General features: G+C 38.8%; 1 protein-coding gene across 1 annotated transcript; it reads right to left on the bottom strand.

Annotated features, from left to right (window-relative positions):
- Positions 1-1,995: 1,995 nt before the first annotated feature.
- Positions 1,996-15,590, bottom strand: LOC107721692 (guanylate-binding protein 1-like). Its single transcript, XM_016529830.1, has 9 exons — positions 15,558-15,590; positions 15,148-15,280; positions 7,485-7,612; positions 7,146-7,255; positions 6,854-7,047; positions 5,740-5,982; positions 5,331-5,599; positions 4,776-4,988; positions 1,996-2,217 (listed from the first exon to the last, which is right to left on the bottom strand). The coding sequence occupies exons 1-9, from the start codon at positions 15,588-15,590 to the stop codon at positions 1,996-1,998; spliced, it is 1,545 nt and encodes a 514-aa protein (XP_016385316.1).
- Between the last annotated feature and the right edge of the window lie 2,865 nt (positions 15,591-18,455).

The following is an 18,455-nucleotide window of genomic DNA, read 5'->3' as shown; positions in this document are numbered from 1 at the left end:
AAATCATATCAAAATTATCAGAATATTTTGTCACCATTGCTGAGATTCACATGCTGATTCTTCATGTCTATGAGTGACAGAATTAAAACTCGTTTATATCCCATAATTCTTAAACTAGTTTATACAATTTTCTCACATTGTCACGTAGTATCGTAGAACTGCAATAATATAAAACTCATAAAAGAACTGCAGATTTTGATTAAATGCAACCTTTTTTTTTTTTAGAGTGGTCTTGGCCAGAGCTCAGGCTGTTTTATTTTTAGTTAAACTTAATTTTTGTTGCTTGTCTGCGCTCGTCCGCCGTATTTTTTCTTTTCTCCGACCCTGCAGCTCTCTCCGTTAGCTTCGTGTCAGGTGTTTCTTCAGTTACTCGTGCTATTTCTCCATGTCGAGTTCGATGTTGCACATAAATTGCACCTGACTATGCAGTTTGTACTTTTCTCTGAAAGTGTGTCTGTCTCACAAATGTAGAATCCGTCTCTGCAGTCATCTCAACCATCAAATAACAGCAATCAGACAAACTATTTTACCCGCAGAATTTATTCTCTACTAGCCTATTGTTTTGCGGTGTTGGTAAATTTACCACTTCATTTTGAATTAAAATATGTTGTTGTAACTTGGGTTACTGAGATTGTAACGAGTAATAATATTACCCAAATTTTATTAGTAATGCGTTATATTACTGCGTTACAGCAAAAAGTAATATACTACTGTAATATCGTTACTTTTGTAATGCGTTACTCCCAACACTGGCCCTTATTACCTCACTAGTGAGAACATGTAATGTAGTCGAGCCCTGCCTGGAACTTAGCTGTGAATTTCCCTGAAAATAATTGAATACCTTAGAACAGAGGTCCCCAACCACCGGGTCGCGACCCACTACCGGGCAGTGGAAGAATTGCTACTGGGTCGCATACATACATCAGGGTGCGAACTACGGGGGAGCTAGGGGGAGCTCGGCTCCCCTTAATAAGACATGGGCTCCCCTGAAAACGGGATTTGTGAAATTTTGGGGGGTCTCAAAAAATATTGACAATGCGTTATTTTGACGTGCAATTTCAGTTTTGTGTAATGTGATCATCGTGGATTATTATGTGTAAAATTGCAAAAATATCATTCATTCATGCATGACGGCGATTTAAACCTAATTCACTTCAATAAAGATAACTATACATGCTATTCTTGTCATGAGCATCAAGGTGTGGGGGCGCTGCGGTGCAAATTCCACTCATGTTTAGTACATATGTTAACTCAAAGATTCGTAGAAAAAAATATTAACGCTGGACTCTGTGGTCGATTCTGTGTTAAGGTAAGGCATGTTACTCGCAATTATGTGTTGTGGCTGGGTTGTTATAGGTCTGCGTGACTCTCGATGTCTTAGGCCTAATTCAATGGAGGAATTATGGTATTCTTCTGTAGCCTGACGACGAGTAACTTTAACCGTTGTTCATGTGAACTCAAAGACAGCCTGATGCTTTGTTTATAGACTATTTGTGGGTGGCTGTTTGTTGTTTCACCTATCAATTCGTGTCGATAAAGTATAATAGGGTAAATCCTGTATAGTGATTTATCCTATATAGTGCTTGCATAAAGCAAGTAGTGCATACACTTGTAGCTGTTATGTATCTTTGTAAGCCCTCTTTTGAGGCATGCGCAAGCGCACAAAACCGAAAAAATAGTCTGATCTGTGACAAAAAAAAACAAAAACAATATAATGCGTTGAACCACTATATAATGCTATTATAATTCTATATAATAGCCTAATATTAGGCTATTATATAGTATTATACCCCCCCCCAGCCGGTCTGCGAGAATATTTTCCAAACGTAACCGGTCTGTGGTGTAAAAAAGGTTGGAGACCCCTGCCTTAGAAAATTCGTCAGCCAATCAGCTTCAAGCATTCAACAGCCCCGTAGTATAAATATATATGTCTGCTGTATTAGAAGGTAATATACTGTATGTTTAGGTGAGTATGTGAATAATGTATATGCATTTTCAAAACAGTTTTGAAAGCAAGGACACACCAAAACCAGCTAATTTAGGAACAAAGCCTGGCAAGAACAAAGTCGCCGCAGTGCCGATACCATCCAAAACCTTGGTCGCCGTGGAGGGCTGGGACGTCTCCTGTTTATTCCTGTTTGATTTTAGGCTGTCAATCTCACTCTGCATCTGGGCAGCCTCCTGCTGAAAGCCCTGCTGCAGAAGAGCTTCCCTTTCCTGCAACACAAACAGCAACTGAATTAAGAAAGTCTAATCCTAAACTTGACCATAAGCACATTCAGTAAACCTCAAAAACACAGTCTGTAGAGCAGTTTGTAAACTCAAGACAATACAGTTTACCATCTAATCAAGCATGTCAAAAACATCTCCAAGTTAAATTGTTCCTGAGAATCATGCATGTTCTACATATTTTGCATAGAAACACTTTCTACAAACACATTACTTCTTACATTTGTTTATTTTGTATACACTGAAGAATCACTAGTGTAGAAATAATTTTCACTCAGAAACTGATACTAAATTTGACAAATAATTACAAAGAATTGGAAAGTTCTTGTAAAACACATTCCAGTAATCTTTTTTTTTCTTCAAAAACTTTTACATTTGTACAGTGTATTTGCATCTAAAGACAGCATGACTTAATACATTTGCTGAAATGCTGCTAAATGTAATCCTTTCTTCCCTTTATTCATTGCAGTGCTGACATTATATTTATATCAGTAAAACATTGACACAACACAACACAATGAATATTCCTCTAACCTTGAGCACTACTGCACTTAATTCAGGCCAAAGAGCTTAATGTACAAAAGACTCCATCCATACCTTTAGTAAATAATTTTTAAAATGTTAAGATTCTACTTTAAAAATCTCCCATATTGCATTGATTTGCACACCAAATTGATTCTTACATTGATTTGCACACCAAATTGATTCTTACATTGATTTGAACACCAAATTGTGATTAGTGTTTTCTTTAAATCTAGCCACACAATTTTCACTTTAAAGCACAACATTAATCATGTGAGAGTTTTTAGAGGAAGCATCCCTTTTTACCTTCACTTTTGCTTCCAGGACTCGCTCATTGTCTCTCCTCATTCTCTCCTGCTCTCTCTCCATCTGACTAATGATCTGATTCACATGCTCATCGTGGGTTCTTTGCATGTCTTTAAATGCCTGCTCCTGTAATTGGTTCTGTTCCTTTAAGCTGCTTTTTTGCTGCTCTAGGATTTCATTCTTTAATCTCTGCACTGTATAAAGAAAGAGAAAGGTTAGTCTGCTCACTCACTCAGATCTATCAACTACACATATCTGTGTAGGTACAATCAATCAATCAATCAATCAATCAGTCAATCAATCAATCAGTCAATCAATCACAAATTCTGTCAGTTATTGTTCATTCTCTGATTGAAATCATTGTACTGTATCATTACGAGCCTTGATTGATAGAAAGGTATGCAGCTGATTTGAATTGTACCCTCTTTCTCCTGTTACGCTGCGCTGAGAGATTGGTCAGCTTGTAGAATCAAATTTCCAGCCTCTTCCTTTGCGTTCAAAAACTTGCTAAACACGTCCTTACTCTGTGGGAAAAAAACACACATTTCTAATCATACAAAATATTGTTTTTTTTAGCACCTGGAGGCTGAAAACATCCCAGTTCTTGCATGGCCAGCATACTCACCGGACATATCACCCATTGAGCATGTTTGGGATGCTCTGGATCGGCGTATACGACAGCGTGTTCCAGTTCCTGCCAATATCCAGCAACTTCGCACAGCCATTGAAGAGGAGTGGACCAACATTCCACAGGCCACAATCAACAACCTGATCAACTCTGGAGATGTGTTGAACTGCATGAGGCAAATGGTGGTCACACCAGATACTGACTGGTTTTCGGACCCCCCCGGACCCCCCAATACAGTAAAACTGCACATTTTAGAGTGGCCTTTTATTGTGGCCAGTCTAAGGCACACCTGTGCAATAATCATGCTGTCTAATCTGCATCTTGATATGCTACACCTGTGAGGTGGATGGATTATTATCTCGGCAAAGAAGAAGTGCTCACTAACACAGATTTAGACAGATTTGTGAACAATATTTGAGAGAAATTGGCCTTTTGTGTACATAGAAAAAGTCTTAGATCTTTTGAGTTCAGCTCATGAAAAATGGGGGCAAAAACAAAAGTGTTGCGTTTATAATTTTGTTCAGTGTACTTAATTGAACAGTTCACCAAAATATATAAAAATGATTATAATATATTAACCATCACATTGCGACAAACAAACACAGTGTTAAAGAGTAATGTTGATGCTGCTACTTTACATGAAATAACAGTTCATAGTTATCATGGCTGCCTGGCACGCTCCAAAAGTACCATAAAAGTTGCCCAGATGACGTGTGTACTATATTGCATATTTTGTGAAGCATATCATCAGATAACTTGAAACATAAGAACAAGTCCATGAGTTATATGGACTACTTCCATTGTGTTTCTTTTGCCGTTTTTCAAACTTGACAGCCCTAATCATTGCAAACTATTGTTTGGATAAAAAGTATCATGCACATTCTTCAGAATTTCTCATTTTGTGATTCACATAAAAATAACTACAGCACACAGATTTGGAACTACCTGGGAGTGAGTAAGTGTTTCGGTTTCATGACTGTTATCTGTTATCATGATATCTTTATCAGCATTGTGGATGTTGATCGGTGTTGTTATGTGACCCTCCAGAAAAATTAAATTCACAATAAAAGCATGTGTGTATGTGAACTACCGTTATTTGTGAGTGTGTTTTTGCTCTGTAGTCACTGGTCAGCTGTGTGAGCGTGTCTCTGTACTGTCCGTATCCTCCAGGTTTCAGGTATGATCCATCAGAAATGCTTTTTTCCAGCTTATCAAACACCACACGCAGAACTTCCTCACACTGCATGAGAGACGCTTGATAATTCTGCTGGCACATATCTTGATATTCATCATGAATCTTCCCCTAAATCATGAGAAGCATTGAGAGACAACAAAACTGTTTATACTTTTATTGGTTATAAAGACATAGATTGAATCTCCATTACTTGAATCTGTGGACATATTCACTATAATAAATACAAGTAAGTTTTCTAAGTTTTGAAGGTTCATACTTTAAAGTTCTTTTTATTCTAAATGTACAAGATCGTTCAGTTTAATTTGATGTAGTGTGTATTATAAGTACATTTAGTGCATAGTGCAAGTATGCAAATTAGGACACTGTTTCATGTTGATCTCTCCATGTTTATATCTGTCTGTCACTGTTTTCCTGTCTGTCCATAATTTTGTTTGTCAACAGGTACTGTACCATGAGCTCTTTTTGGTAGATCTGGTCATTGTCATTGAAGGTCATGGTGATAAAAACTTCAATGGCCTTCTTCTCTGCAATTTTGTGGATGTCGGACAGCTCTTCTGGGCGCATAGGAAGCTGAGCTATGCTGAGCATCTCAGTCATGTAGAACTGCAGGGCCTGTTCCACAGCACGGACATTAGCCAGAGACACGACTGTATTCTCCAGACATGGAACCTTCCCGTTGCTGATCGCCTCTATATAAACCTCAGCAAGATTACCCAGAGCTGTCAGGAAACACAACTCCATAGTTCAGTCAATTGTCTTTTCTTTTATACACAGTCAATTGATCATTGGTTCTCAGAAGAGATTCACAACTAATAGTCATAAATTCTTTCTCTTTAGGAGATTTTGTGAAGGCACACACCTGTTCCAGTAATTGTACGGCCTCCATTGACAATTTTTGGCTCTGCATTGTTGTAGACGTAATGGCAGAAGGTGTTTGCCTGCTCAAGGAACTCTGAATCCAGTTCTTTCTCGGTCAGTTCCTCCATTCTTCTCATGTTTTGCGTACTAGCTGGCCGAGGGAACACAAAGCACTTCCTCACCGCAAAGAATTTGCATAGACAGCGACGGGGCAGGTTAAACCTGTCAATCTGACGTGAGTAACCTAAAAATAAGATAATTATGGAATCATAAGATATAAAAGTAATAAGCCCCAAGAAGCCGTTAATGTAAAAAAAAACAAAAAAAACTTAGTTGTTCTAAATTCACTGTAAACCACAGCTTCACTTGGCTTATTGTTTTTATAAAACCGTTACCACACAATCCACATAGTGAGGTAGATATGTGGGGGCGTGTTCGAACGAGCCGTTTTAGGTAGGTGTGGCTAACTCTTAACTTTTATAAAGAATATCTCTTTGGATTTGAGACTTTAGTCTTTGCAACTTTACAGATCTTCTTTATGCACCAAGAGCTTGTAACACTCTAAAGAGAAAGGAAAAAATGAAATCGCATCATATGACCCCTTTAAAGGCAAAATATATGTATTAATATGTTAATGGTATGGTTAATAACATCATTTCACTCAGAATGAAGGACCGAGACTATATTTTATTAATTATATTATATTTTGTAAACTGTATATATCACATTATGAGTGCCAATTTACTGTATGCAATGGACACTTTAATGTTATACCTAGTAAAAATACTTGTTCCTATTCATTTTTAATGTGCGGAGACAAGTTTTAGTAGGCCATTGTAGGTTGATTGGCACTTTGAAAATTGCTTTTTATTTCAGCAACGTATATAGCAACATAGGCTCAGCTCCATGGGTTTGGAGTTTTTCCCAAATAGCGAAAGATGTCACATTTAAAAACTTGTTTGGAGACAGTCATTATGTATGCAATTATGATGAGTGTTTCACTAGACTAGCATCATATAATTTCCCGTAATTTATTTTAAATGTTTTTAACAGGACAAAAATTGTCTGTGATTGCATTTTTGTACTGTATGTTTAGTGTCAACTTTTTTTTTCACCTTGTTTTAATTCCAATGCACTCCCCAGATACTCGTCTGATGTTATTGGTTTATCCTCCTTTATCAGTTGCAGAGTGAAGTTGCAAACAGCCCAGACAAATGATGGAAAAACACGCATGAAATCTGCTGACCCATCCTCGTCTTGACCCACTTCTGCCTTCACACAAATGTTTTCCGTCAGCTCTGTAACGTAGCTACATTCAGCACTGTTCAGGAGGAATAACTGTGCTGCTATTTATTAACTGTTTATAAAGTGTTAACTCTTAATATATCATATGTGTGAGAAGGATACTGCAGCTTTTCCAGTGCCATGTTGTCAATGACCCCTAAGCTGTTGTACACTAGAGTACTGCTGAAAAGAACCGCCAGACAGAAGATCCATGTGTCATGTTTCTCATCCCCCTAAAATATTAAAAGTATGTGACGCCAGTAGGTGGCCACTTATTTACATTTAGAAGCAAAATGCCATTCAGTTTAGAACTAATATGTAAAGTCCAAATAATTCTGTACAGTAAGTCTTCTCATCTGGTGATTAATTAATGGAAAGTGAAAGCACAATACAAGGTGATGGTAGATTTTTATTCCTATAGAGATCACATTGCTATGAATATTGTGTGGTTTTCCTCCTCACCTTTGCAACGTCACCAAGTCCCTCTGTGTCCAGCAGCACCAGAGTGTGTCCTTTTTTATTAGCGTGAGGGACACACCACATCCAGATGCCTTTGGTCTTTGATTCAATAGTGCTGCCGAGAGCAAAGCCTGAGACAATCGCATTATTAAAGTCAATGATAAATAAGAATGTCGAAGATGACAAACAAATCTTTTCTTAAAGATCTAGATGCCAATCCAGAAATCAAGAAATGTAATCTTTGTATTCATGTTGGTTTTATATGTCTCTTCTAAGAAAAGCAACTCCATTATATCCAATCCATTGGACCGCGCAGGCCGTGACATTAGCGGGGGTGCACAGAAGTATAAGAGGGCACCTGTAATGCACGTCATCAGCTTCTTTGTCCGAAGGAGACGTGACACAGGCAGGCCCCAGGCATGGCAAGGGGACGCAATGTCTCGTTCCGTCTTGGGGAACCATGGTTACATGCATAATCCGAGATGTTCCCCTTCAAGGGAACTCGTACTGCATACGAGTGGACACTATGGGGAATGAAATAGGGCCTACCCACTATGCCATTCCTTGGTGTATTGCCTGTCCACTTGGTTAAAGAGCACCAAAAATGGTAGCAAATTTACACAGATTAAAAGGGGGGGGGGCACGCCAAAGAGGCCCGGACAGCTAAAATAACTTGGGTAAAATGGGGAACCCAACCAACACTAATATTTTAATGAGGAACATCCCATTCAGCCAAGTTGGGAACACAACTGTCCTTAAACAGCAATAGGCCATGTTCCTAAAGGCAATAGGCCATCTACTTGAAACCCCAATGTGGGGGAGACAGCCCAAAGCATGTGGGATTACGGGGGACCGCCTATTTGAAAATACCATGAAATCAGGGGAGGCAGCCTAACATATCAAAAGGGAACCTCAGGGGGACCACCTACTTAAAGCCATAGAAGCGAGGAGGCAGCCCAACCCTGCTGCCAGAAATATTAGGAAGGAGCTCACAACTCAGGGGGAGACCTTACCAAAGGAAACCAGCCTAAACCGGGACATCTTTGACAAAAATACTTCCCGAATAGGGAGCCTAAAAAGAGACTCGACCTATCATCATGGACTGTCTACTCAAAAAAACTCAAATTACAAGGGAAACAGCCCAAGGCAAAGAGCAGCTCGTCAAAGGGAAACTTATCCTCAGAGAGTTACATTCTCTGAAGAGGCAGTCCGACCTAGGAGACTATACGAGAGCTCAATCCAAGTAACCAAAGAAGGGGGACCACCCAATTAATGCCCCTAGTAAGGAGGGGGAGGGGGGAGCCCAACCCATACATGTAGACCAAACAGAGGGTGCAAGGAACCCTACTTCAATATCCACATACTTAGTGAGGGACATCTTGCTCCACTCAAGCCAAAGAGCAGCTAATCAAAGAGAAACTATCTTCAGACAGCTACCAACTTTGATGTTTCAGGTGGGCCACCATGAATACACTGGAGGCAACCCGACCTGAGAAGCTGCTACGAAGAGAGCAATGAACCCTACTTAAAACCCAAAATCATTGGGGAGGGACATCTTGCTACAATCTTCATGAAGGGGATAGCCATCAAAGGAAACTGTTCTTAAACAAGTACGTCTTTGATAAACTTCCACTTAAGAGAGGTAACAAGAGGAACTTGAACGGAAACTTTCCACTCCCCCCGTGCCCTGCCTACAACCCCCGTGCTTGATCCCGCCTCACTGCAAGCACTGCAGCTCAACTCTCATCCCTCGAGAGAGAGTCACGCCTGGATGGAACGATTATTGTGACCGCATCACACAACACTCATTAAGCGTGCTAAGTTTGAATGTCACTATAATCCTTCCGAGAGCCGGACGTGCTCTTGCAAACGCTGATTACTATCCCTCGGGAGAGAACAGAAAAGCTCCTTATCTGTCACTTTAAAGTACACATGAAATCAAAATTGACTATATTTATTTTGTTAGCGCACACTGCTATTTTTGTGGTTAACAATTCATCCGTGCAAGTCAATCCAAAAAAATATAAATTGTGTGCCTTCGTAATCTTTAATCCAAATCTGAAAATGCACCTCCCCTCTGAAATGATGGACCTTTTCTGATGACATCAGTTTGACAGCTTGGGCTTGAGCATAACATCCTTAAACATGCCCCTCCAACTGTCAGTGTTCCGTGAGCTTTGAAACACCTACTTTACTACATCCAATCAGTAAACAGAAGAAAAAACAAGCCACGCCCTCTGTTTTTCTCATTCAATATTCCATTTCTCTCGGAAGTACGTCACAATATGGACGTAAAGTCGGTCGCAACTTCCAGTTCACGCGGACTTCAAGTTTTCTTGTGAATACATCACACCAGTCACATCCACTCTCTCATATTACATAGTTTCTATTTTGTATAAAAAATAGAAACAACATGGAATTCCTGAAAAAGGAAAACATTTCCCATCAGGTCACAGCAATGCTCCACCTACAAACCATGCGAAAGGTCCGGCTAGCTGTCTCAGCAACAACGGGACTCGAACCGCGGACAGTAGGCTGTCAATCTCACACGCTCCGTACAAATGCTAGAATCTCTCAAGAATCAAGCAAGAACAGAATCCACTACCACGAATGCATCGTTATGAGCCTGTTCAGCTCTAGTCTTGCGTAGCCAGACCTTCAGACTGACGGCAGAAGGTCTGAGAACCTTGGCCGCTTTGAATGGCAAGGACCACTCAAGAGGCCATATGACTGACAGATAAAGCAACCAATCACGTTTTGGTTTGTGCCGTGTCATGTTTAGAGGCGTGGAAATGTCCCCACAATAATAATAATAATAATAATAATAATAATAATAATAATAATAATAATAATAATAATAATAATAATAATAATAATAATAATAATAATAATAATAATAATAATACATTTTATTTGTAATGCGCCTTTCTTAATACTAAAAGTCAACCAAAACTACAAATATCAAAAATAAAATCATAGTAATAGTCATAAATTAAAAGCTTCAGTAAAAAGGTACGTCTTAAGAAGTTTCTTAAAACAATCCAAGGAAGCAGCATTCCTAATAAACACAGGTAATGCATTCCATAACTTAGGCGCGTCATAGGAAAAAGCCCTCCCTCCATGGTTTTTAATTTACAACGAGGCTGATACAAGGAAAAACAACCAGCAGAGCGGAGAGAGCGAGAAGGTGTGGAAAGAGTTGCCAAGTCACAAATGTAATCTGGAGCCAGCCCATGCACTGCTTTATATGTTAAAATCAGAGTTTTAAAATCAATACGTGATTGAACCGCGAGCCAATGAAGTTGCTGAAGCACTGGGGTAATGTGATGGTGTGAGGATGTATAAGTCAAAACCCGCGCAGCTGAGTTTTGAATATATTGTAGTCTCTTAACAGAACTTGCTGGTAAACCCCCAAAGAGAGAATTGCAATAATCGAGCCGTAATGTGATGAAGCATGAATAAGCCTCTTAGCATCAGGTCTAGAAAGAAAGGGTCTAATGCGAAGATGGAAAAAGCAACTTTAGTTATGTTTTTGAAGTGAGAATTAAAAGTCAACTGAGCATCAAAAATCACACCCAAATTACAGACCTGAGCAGGAGGAGATATTTGGGTATTGTCAACTGAAAGTTTAAAATTTCAGTTTTAGAACAATTTAGTTTTAGAAAGTTGTGTTTCATCCATGCCTTAATTTCCAGCAAACAGGCAGAAAGAGTTAAAAAGGAAGAAGTGGAATCAGGCTGAGTGCTAATATAAATCTGGGTATCGTCCACGTAACAATGATAGCCCAGGCCATACTTCTGAATAATCTGCCCAAGAGGCAGCATGTAAATACTAAATAGGACAGGTCCCAAAACTGACCCCTGACACAAAGGCGCAGTCTGAGATCTATTAGTACCCAGGTAAACAAACTGAGAACATTCTGAAAGATAAGATTTAAACCAGTTCATCACAGTTCTAGATAGACCAATCCATCTATGTAGCATTTTTTCAGAGGGGCAACCTCATCCAGAATAGATGCAAAAGCAGCATTATATTGGTCAACTGAGGCCACAACCAGTAAGTCACCAATAGTAAGACTAAGATATGGTCAAGATCAATATCACTAATTTTCCTAAAACAGATAGCATGCTCTTTCACAGTCTGCAAGGAAGGAGGAACCAAATTGAACGTGAGGAGCTTGTGGTCACTTATACAAACATCAGCACATTTAAGTTGTTCAAGGATTACTCCTGAAGTGCAAACCAGATCTAATGTGTGACCGTGTTTATGCGTTGGAAAGTTAACATGCTGAGTGAGATTAAAACATTCTAGAATGTCCATAAAGCTCACCGTATTAGCGCAATCCACGTTATCAACATGAATGTTTAAATCACCAGTTAAAAGAACGACTGGAACGATTGCACTGGCAAGCGTCAGAAACTCAGTACATTCTGAGAAAAACACAGAGTTAGGTTTGGGAGGACGATAAATATTTAACACCAAAACTGGTGAGAGACCATTCGGTTTAAATGCCAAGCATTCAAATGATGAAAAACAAGGCAATGAATCTTCAGTTAAAGCAACATCAGATTGATAAATGACAGCAAGACCACCACCTCTACCAGTGGAACGCAGTCAATCTATATAAGTGTAGCCAGGCAGAGCACACATATTTAGATTAAGATAGTCATTTGTCTGATTCCACGTTTCACAGAGGCAGAAAAAGTCCAGTTCTTTGTCCACAACAATGTCACAGATTCTTTGTTGCACAGTCGCTTTGTTGTTTATAAAGCGAGCGTTCAGCTGTGCAAACCTGATTGTGTCAAGACGGACACCTCCACTGGATGTAGTAGACTTCTGAAAGTAGGAAAAGTTTGCAGGACAAACACGACGTGGAGATAGATGCCGACGATCCAAGCGCCTCTGTGTCCAAACTGAGTTTATACCGGCACCGCTTACTTGCAAATTCCAGTGGGAGCCTCGATGAACGTATTTTGGCCGGCGGACGAGATGTAGCGAGCGCAGTGTATCCAGGACACATGTAGCAGGAGGCGCAGAATGTTCATACTGAAAAAGTTCAGAAACAGAGTATTGTAGCATGATGAAGTCCGGGTGATCAAGGTAAATCTTGCCATAAACTCCAAATAAAACCAGAATAAAAGCAAGTAAAATCCAGGAAGGCCGCATATTAGCAGCAGGTAAATGCCAAAAGACGAATAGGAAAAAATCCAAGCGTCAAGAGGCAGCAAAAGTCACCACTCGAGAGACATCAGCCCATCCAACATCAAAATCAAAAACATGTTAAAACAAAAAACAATCAATGTTAACGCACTGATGGAGAAGCGGTAACCACATTGCGCCAGCGTCCTCTCACACCGGAAGTTTTCTACATTTATGCAGCACTCAATGTCCTGAGACTTACAGAACTTCAAGTGTGTAAAACTCTTGGATGTATTTTAAATATTCTATGCCGCGAACTTTAAATATTTCACATACTTTTAAAAATCCAGCGTTTAGTTGACCCTGATAAGTGCTCATTATCACAGTTGTAAACACAACGGCTTTTTTCTAACATGAGGGGGTTTGGCGTCACGTCATATTTGTTTCCAGGTGGAACATTAAAGAATGCGACACGCATGTCTCCCGGAAATCCTGTATAATTCAACCAATCTGAGGACGACTTCTAAATTCCCGAAGTGTTTCCAATTTTGTGTGCCTTATGCAACACGTTCAGCCAACGGTCCATGGGCATGACGTCTGAGGCTGAGACTAGTTCAGCTCCCACAAGAGTCAAACGTGCTCCACTCAAATGCTATATTCCCCTGAGAATCAAGCGAGAACTGAATCCAATGTAGCGAATGCATCGCTATGAGCCTGTTCAACTCCCATGAGAGGCATGCTCGTGCAAATGCTGTCTACAATCTCGGGAAAAAGGTGAAGAAAAGAAGAATCAGACTTGCTACCTTCCCTCTCAGTAGTCCAGCGAATACAAAAGATGAACACGTCACCTCCTCATGAGTCGAACGCACTCCATCCATGCTTATTCACAAAGAAATTAGAGCAACGAGCGCATTCAACTCCCTCTTGTGACCATCGTGCCCTCCTACACCCATATATTACGCAAAATAATTTCTGACTGTTAACAGTTTTAGTACTGACCGATCATCGAACAGATTAAAATAATGTTAGAATGAAATAAAATTTACATCAACGAAAAATCATAAGATTTGATAACATGTCATGTTTAAAAACTAATTTAAACACTTTCTGCGTCATGACGTAATTATAATACATCATCATAACGCATTCATTATGCATGGCGCACGCAGTTAAAATAGTTTTGCCATTTATGTGCTCTTAAATATCATTTCTAAAAAAATTAGTGAAAAAATACAATTATCAGGGGCACAAGGCAGGAAGCGACGCAAAGAAGAGGAGCAGAAAAAATATCAATATAGAGGTAAAAATCACAAGTTAACGACTGTGTATTAGCCCGTGATGTTTATGTAGTATTTTGAAATAGCCTTTTTAGAACATCTCAACTGGCAACACTGACACCGTTTTTGCTTGAGTTAACTGCTTATTTAATTTTACTTTATTTTCTTTAAAATAAATTTAAGCTTCTGTAATGTTGTTTTCATTTCAGTTACATTACTGCTTGCTTTTAATTCACCCAAAAGTGTCTAAATGTCTTTTGAAAAAGACCATGACTAGGACTATAATCTAGCAGTCATAAAATGAAATAATTAAGTTTAAGTATGTCCTTTTCTACTGTATGCACAAAATTGAAATGAAAGGTATGGGTATGCTAATTAGACTAACTAGCTAGCTAGCTGGCTAACATCTACAAATAAATTACAAAATGTAGCCTTTATTTTGTTGCCTTTGTTGTCTGTTAGACTATTTTAGGCATTTCATATTGCTCATATTTCTCTTTGATGTAATAAGTACTTGTCACTGTAGGCATAGTTGTGGGAGTAGCTCATGGTCTTTTCAATAGGCTATTTTAACAGATTCACTCATAAAATACCTAAGGCACTTCAACATCTCCATTTATTTATTATCACAATTTATTTACTACTTATGTTAATACTTATCAGTATTTATGTTACGTAATATTATAGTAAAGTTTAGAAAAATCTGCATTTTCAGATTTTTTTTAGTGGGGCGGAAAGTATAACACAGGCTTAACTGCCTCCTCATAATAAAAATAAAAAAAAAATCTATGCATTCACTTTGTCTATACTCTTATTATCCTTTATCCCTCCCTGTCCTAACTTTTACTATTTTGAACGATGACTGAAACCTTGTATAATGGGCACTTCTCGTGTTTATTGCTTTGTAAGCCTCTGCCAAATGAATAAATATGTAAATGTAAATGTGTAAAACGTTCTGTAATGAAGGAAAAAATACTGAGTGCACCTGGTAGCCTATCTGAACTGCGTATTCATGAATTTTTTTGAATAAATTAATTTTGAGTACAAAATGAGCATCATGACGTTTATTCTTATTATTACTGTAATATTTAAACTTTTACTTTAATATTCATTTATATTTATTGTTTTCATCTATTAAATGGACTCATGTTAATGCAGTTACTGTTTTGCACATATTCAGTTATCCTATCCCTTATTATCATACCAGCATGCACTGCACATGAGAAAGATTTTTTAGCAGTTTCTCTCACCGGACTGTTGTCCTGCCAGGCGGTTCATAAGGTAAGACTTCCCCGTACGGTAGAGTCCCACCACAGACACCGCCACCATACCGCTCATTGATCCCATACCGGACCGGACATGAGCCCACCACACACCATGACTCTGCAAAAGAAAACAATAAAACACAACAAAGAAATTCTCGTAATTTCATAGTTAGCCTACACACAGAAATATACAAAATAAAGATTACATTTTGATATTGCCTTATTGAAAGGCAGATGGAGAAAATGAGGCTGTTTAGCCTACCGTTAGCGAAGTGATTTGTTGTTTTAAGCAGAAAGCGTAAACTGTTCTTAAATTCTGAACCGCATTTGCACTAATCCGCTCCTCCCGTCTCAATTGTGTTATTATTCTTCCATTACCGGATGCGCTCTCTCACTGCTGATGGTGCCACCAGGGCCGCATTAACCATTGGGCTAGGCGGGGCTGAAGCCCCGGGGCCCGAGCAAGGAGGGGGCCCGTGATTGGCTGTGGAGTAGATTGACGGACATCGGTAGCGCCGATCGCCAAAGCCCCACCTCGCCCCTCACTTTTTAGCGCTACATTATTTAGTGGAGTTTTTCCGTAAATTCCATGCATTACCATTAGAGATTAAAATGTCACATTTGAATTTTGTTTACCAATCAAATACATTTATTATATATTTTACTTTTGAACAAACTGTGCACGTAGCCTATCTAGCCTATCAGGTGATCGCTGCGCCTAATGTCTGCATTCACCTCTCTTCACTTCGTTCTGTATGGGATTACATTTCTGCCGCAATTCTGCGCGCGAAAGATCATATTTTGAGCGCGCAAAAGTGCGTTTTGCACGCGCGCGAACTGAGTTTTGTGGAGAAAATGTTTGTCTTGCAAAGAAGAAAGTATTTCGAGCGCACGAAAATCAATTTTGCATTTAAAATACGTTTTTGGATGTGTGCAGACCTTCTCTTTTGCGCGTGCAACATTTCACTAGCTTGCTCACCTGATGCCAGCCCTCAGTGCTCTCTAAATACCAACAGCTCGCGTGCTCAACACAACCCAGCGTTACAATATTCCATAATTCCAGCCAATCAGAGACTAGGCTGCTAAATTCTGATTGGCTGCCTTGACAATTTATCACAACATTCCTTGCATTACCTCGACAGCAGAAGAGGAAAAATACAGTGCATGCATAATTATTATGCAAGTTGATATTCTAACACATACTGAAGTGTAGTAAAATGCTTGAAAACTGATTTATATATATATATATATATTAGGCTTTATAGACAGATAAGTTGAGAGTGACTCTTGAAGGACCAGCACCACATCCTCTTGTACCACTGTTTGAAGAATTTATCTTCCAGAATCTGGCAGTAAGTTTTGGGAGTTCTGTTTTAGTCCATCTCGAGATTTTATCTGTAGAAGATAACCTGCTTAATAATTATGCACACCTGAATATAAGGCGTTTTTCACTTCCAGCCTTAATGAATAATAATATATATATATATATTATAAGTGATTAAATACAAGATTAATAATGGTTATTAAGATTGATGTTGTTTGGAATTGGTAAAATGTGCTTGGAAAAAAATATAATCAGAATATGAACTTGCATAATAATTATGCATGCACTGTATTTTTCCTCTTCTGCTGTCAAGGTAATGCAAGGAATGTTGTGATTGGTTGTCAAGGCAGCCAATCAGAATTTAGCAGCCTCGTCTCTGATTGGCTGGAATTATGGCATATTGTAACGCTGGGTTGTGCTGAGCACGCGAGCTGTTGGCATTTAGAGAGCACTGAGGGCAGGCATCAGGTGAGCAAGCTAGTGAAACCTTGCACGAGCAAAAGAGAAGGTCTGCACACATCCAAAAACTTATTTTAAATGCAAAATTGATTTTCGTGCGCTCGAAATACTTTTTTCTTTGCGAAACGAACGTTTTCTCCACAAAACTCAGATCGCGCGCGTGCAAAATGCACTTTTGTGCGCTCAAAATATGATCTTTCGCGCGCAGAAATGTAATCCCATAGTTCTGGTGTAATCTAGAAATGGTCATGCAAAGAGCAATCTTCGATAAGTAAAAATGTCAACTATTCTAAAAAAAAATAGCGAGAGAAAAAAATGAGGAGAGAGGGGAAAACATGAATTAGTCACTAAAATCCACAGCTAGGCTACTTTATTTGACTAAAGCTGATGATGGAATGGGAGCTGTGGAACCGCAAATGGACCGGACACATATGGAGCAGATAAAAACACAGCGTCACCATCCCCACAGATTTTAGGTTAATTTGATTATTAACTTGATGGATGTATATTTCTTTCTGTGCTTTAACAAACTCTATACGCCTAGTATATTCGCTTATGGGTTGAGAAATTAATTTTGTGCGTCACGATGTAAGCTTTTCATTTAAACGTATTTTAAGCATTGTGGTTTAAAAACTAATTTAACTGTTCAGGGACATTAAGCAGTGGTGCAGAATTAATTTTGGCAAATGCGCGCGTTAAGACGGTTTCTGATACGCGCGAGCGCACTTGCTCGTACAGCGCCTGACTAAACTTGTTATTTTTCGCGCCTTGTGTTTAAACGTTCGAATACACATTGTTATGTGTCAAAATGCCTGTCTCCTCGTCAACACAGTCATTTGTGTCTTAAATGAACGTTAATAGTTAAAGATAAAGCATGTGCACTAGTTGGCTATTATGAGATTCTGGCATTATGATGAGATTTTAAAGGGATATAGTTTTTTTTTTTTTTCATACTATGGAAGTCATGGGGGCACAGAAACTGGTTGGTTACCAGTATTGTTTCAAATATATACGTATGCATTCAACAACAGAAGGAAACTCAAACAGGTTTAGAACAATAACAACATAACTTTCATTTTTGGGTGAACTATTCCTTCAAAGCAGCCTAATATAGCTGCTGTTATTGCCATTTGTGTCAATAATGTAAATTAAACATTAGAAAGAAAATCACTCACTGTCCTTGACCGAATCACTTTTGTAAAATAATGTATATTGAATTTATACAGTGAAGACTATTCAGTCTATTTGTAGTCTATTTATTTTATACAATATAATCAGGGCCGTCGCTAGTGGGGTGAAAGGTGGTGACAATTATAGGGGCCCACGGCTGAGAATTAATCCAGTCAAACCAACAATTATTCAGACACCAGATATAATTTTTGATATTGTTTTACTAGTGGGTGCAGGACACTATTGTTCATTTATGTAAGTGAGTATAGCAAAATAAAGTAAACTGTGACATATTATACCCAAAAAATCTTCATACAGTGGACTACCAGTAAAATTGATT

Source organism: Sinocyclocheilus rhinocerous, unplaced genomic scaffold (genome assembly GCF_001515625.1).
Source record: "Sinocyclocheilus rhinocerous isolate Xijiao unplaced genomic scaffold, SAMN03320098_v1.1 scaffold1112, whole genome shotgun sequence".
NCBI lineage: Eukaryota > Metazoa > Chordata > Actinopteri > Cypriniformes > Cyprinidae > Sinocyclocheilus > Sinocyclocheilus rhinocerous.
The sequence above is the reverse complement of the archived record's forward strand: the minus strand, read 5'-3'. Positions and strand labels throughout refer to the sequence as shown.

Excerpts from the sequence above, each read along its gene's own strand:
- LOC107721692 (XM_016529830.1), bottom strand. The coding sequence starts at position 15,590 with ATGGTTAATGCGGCCCTGGTGGCACCATCAGCA. Across the intron at positions 15,281-15,557 it reads CCCTGGTGGCACCATCAGCA|AGTCATGGTGTGTGGTGGGC; the intron begins GTGAGAGAGCGC and ends TTTCTTTTGCAG. Across the intron at positions 2,218-4,775 it reads AAACACACTCACAAATAACG|GAAAGGGAAGCTCTTCTGCA; the intron begins GTAGTTCACATA and ends TTTGTGTTGCAG.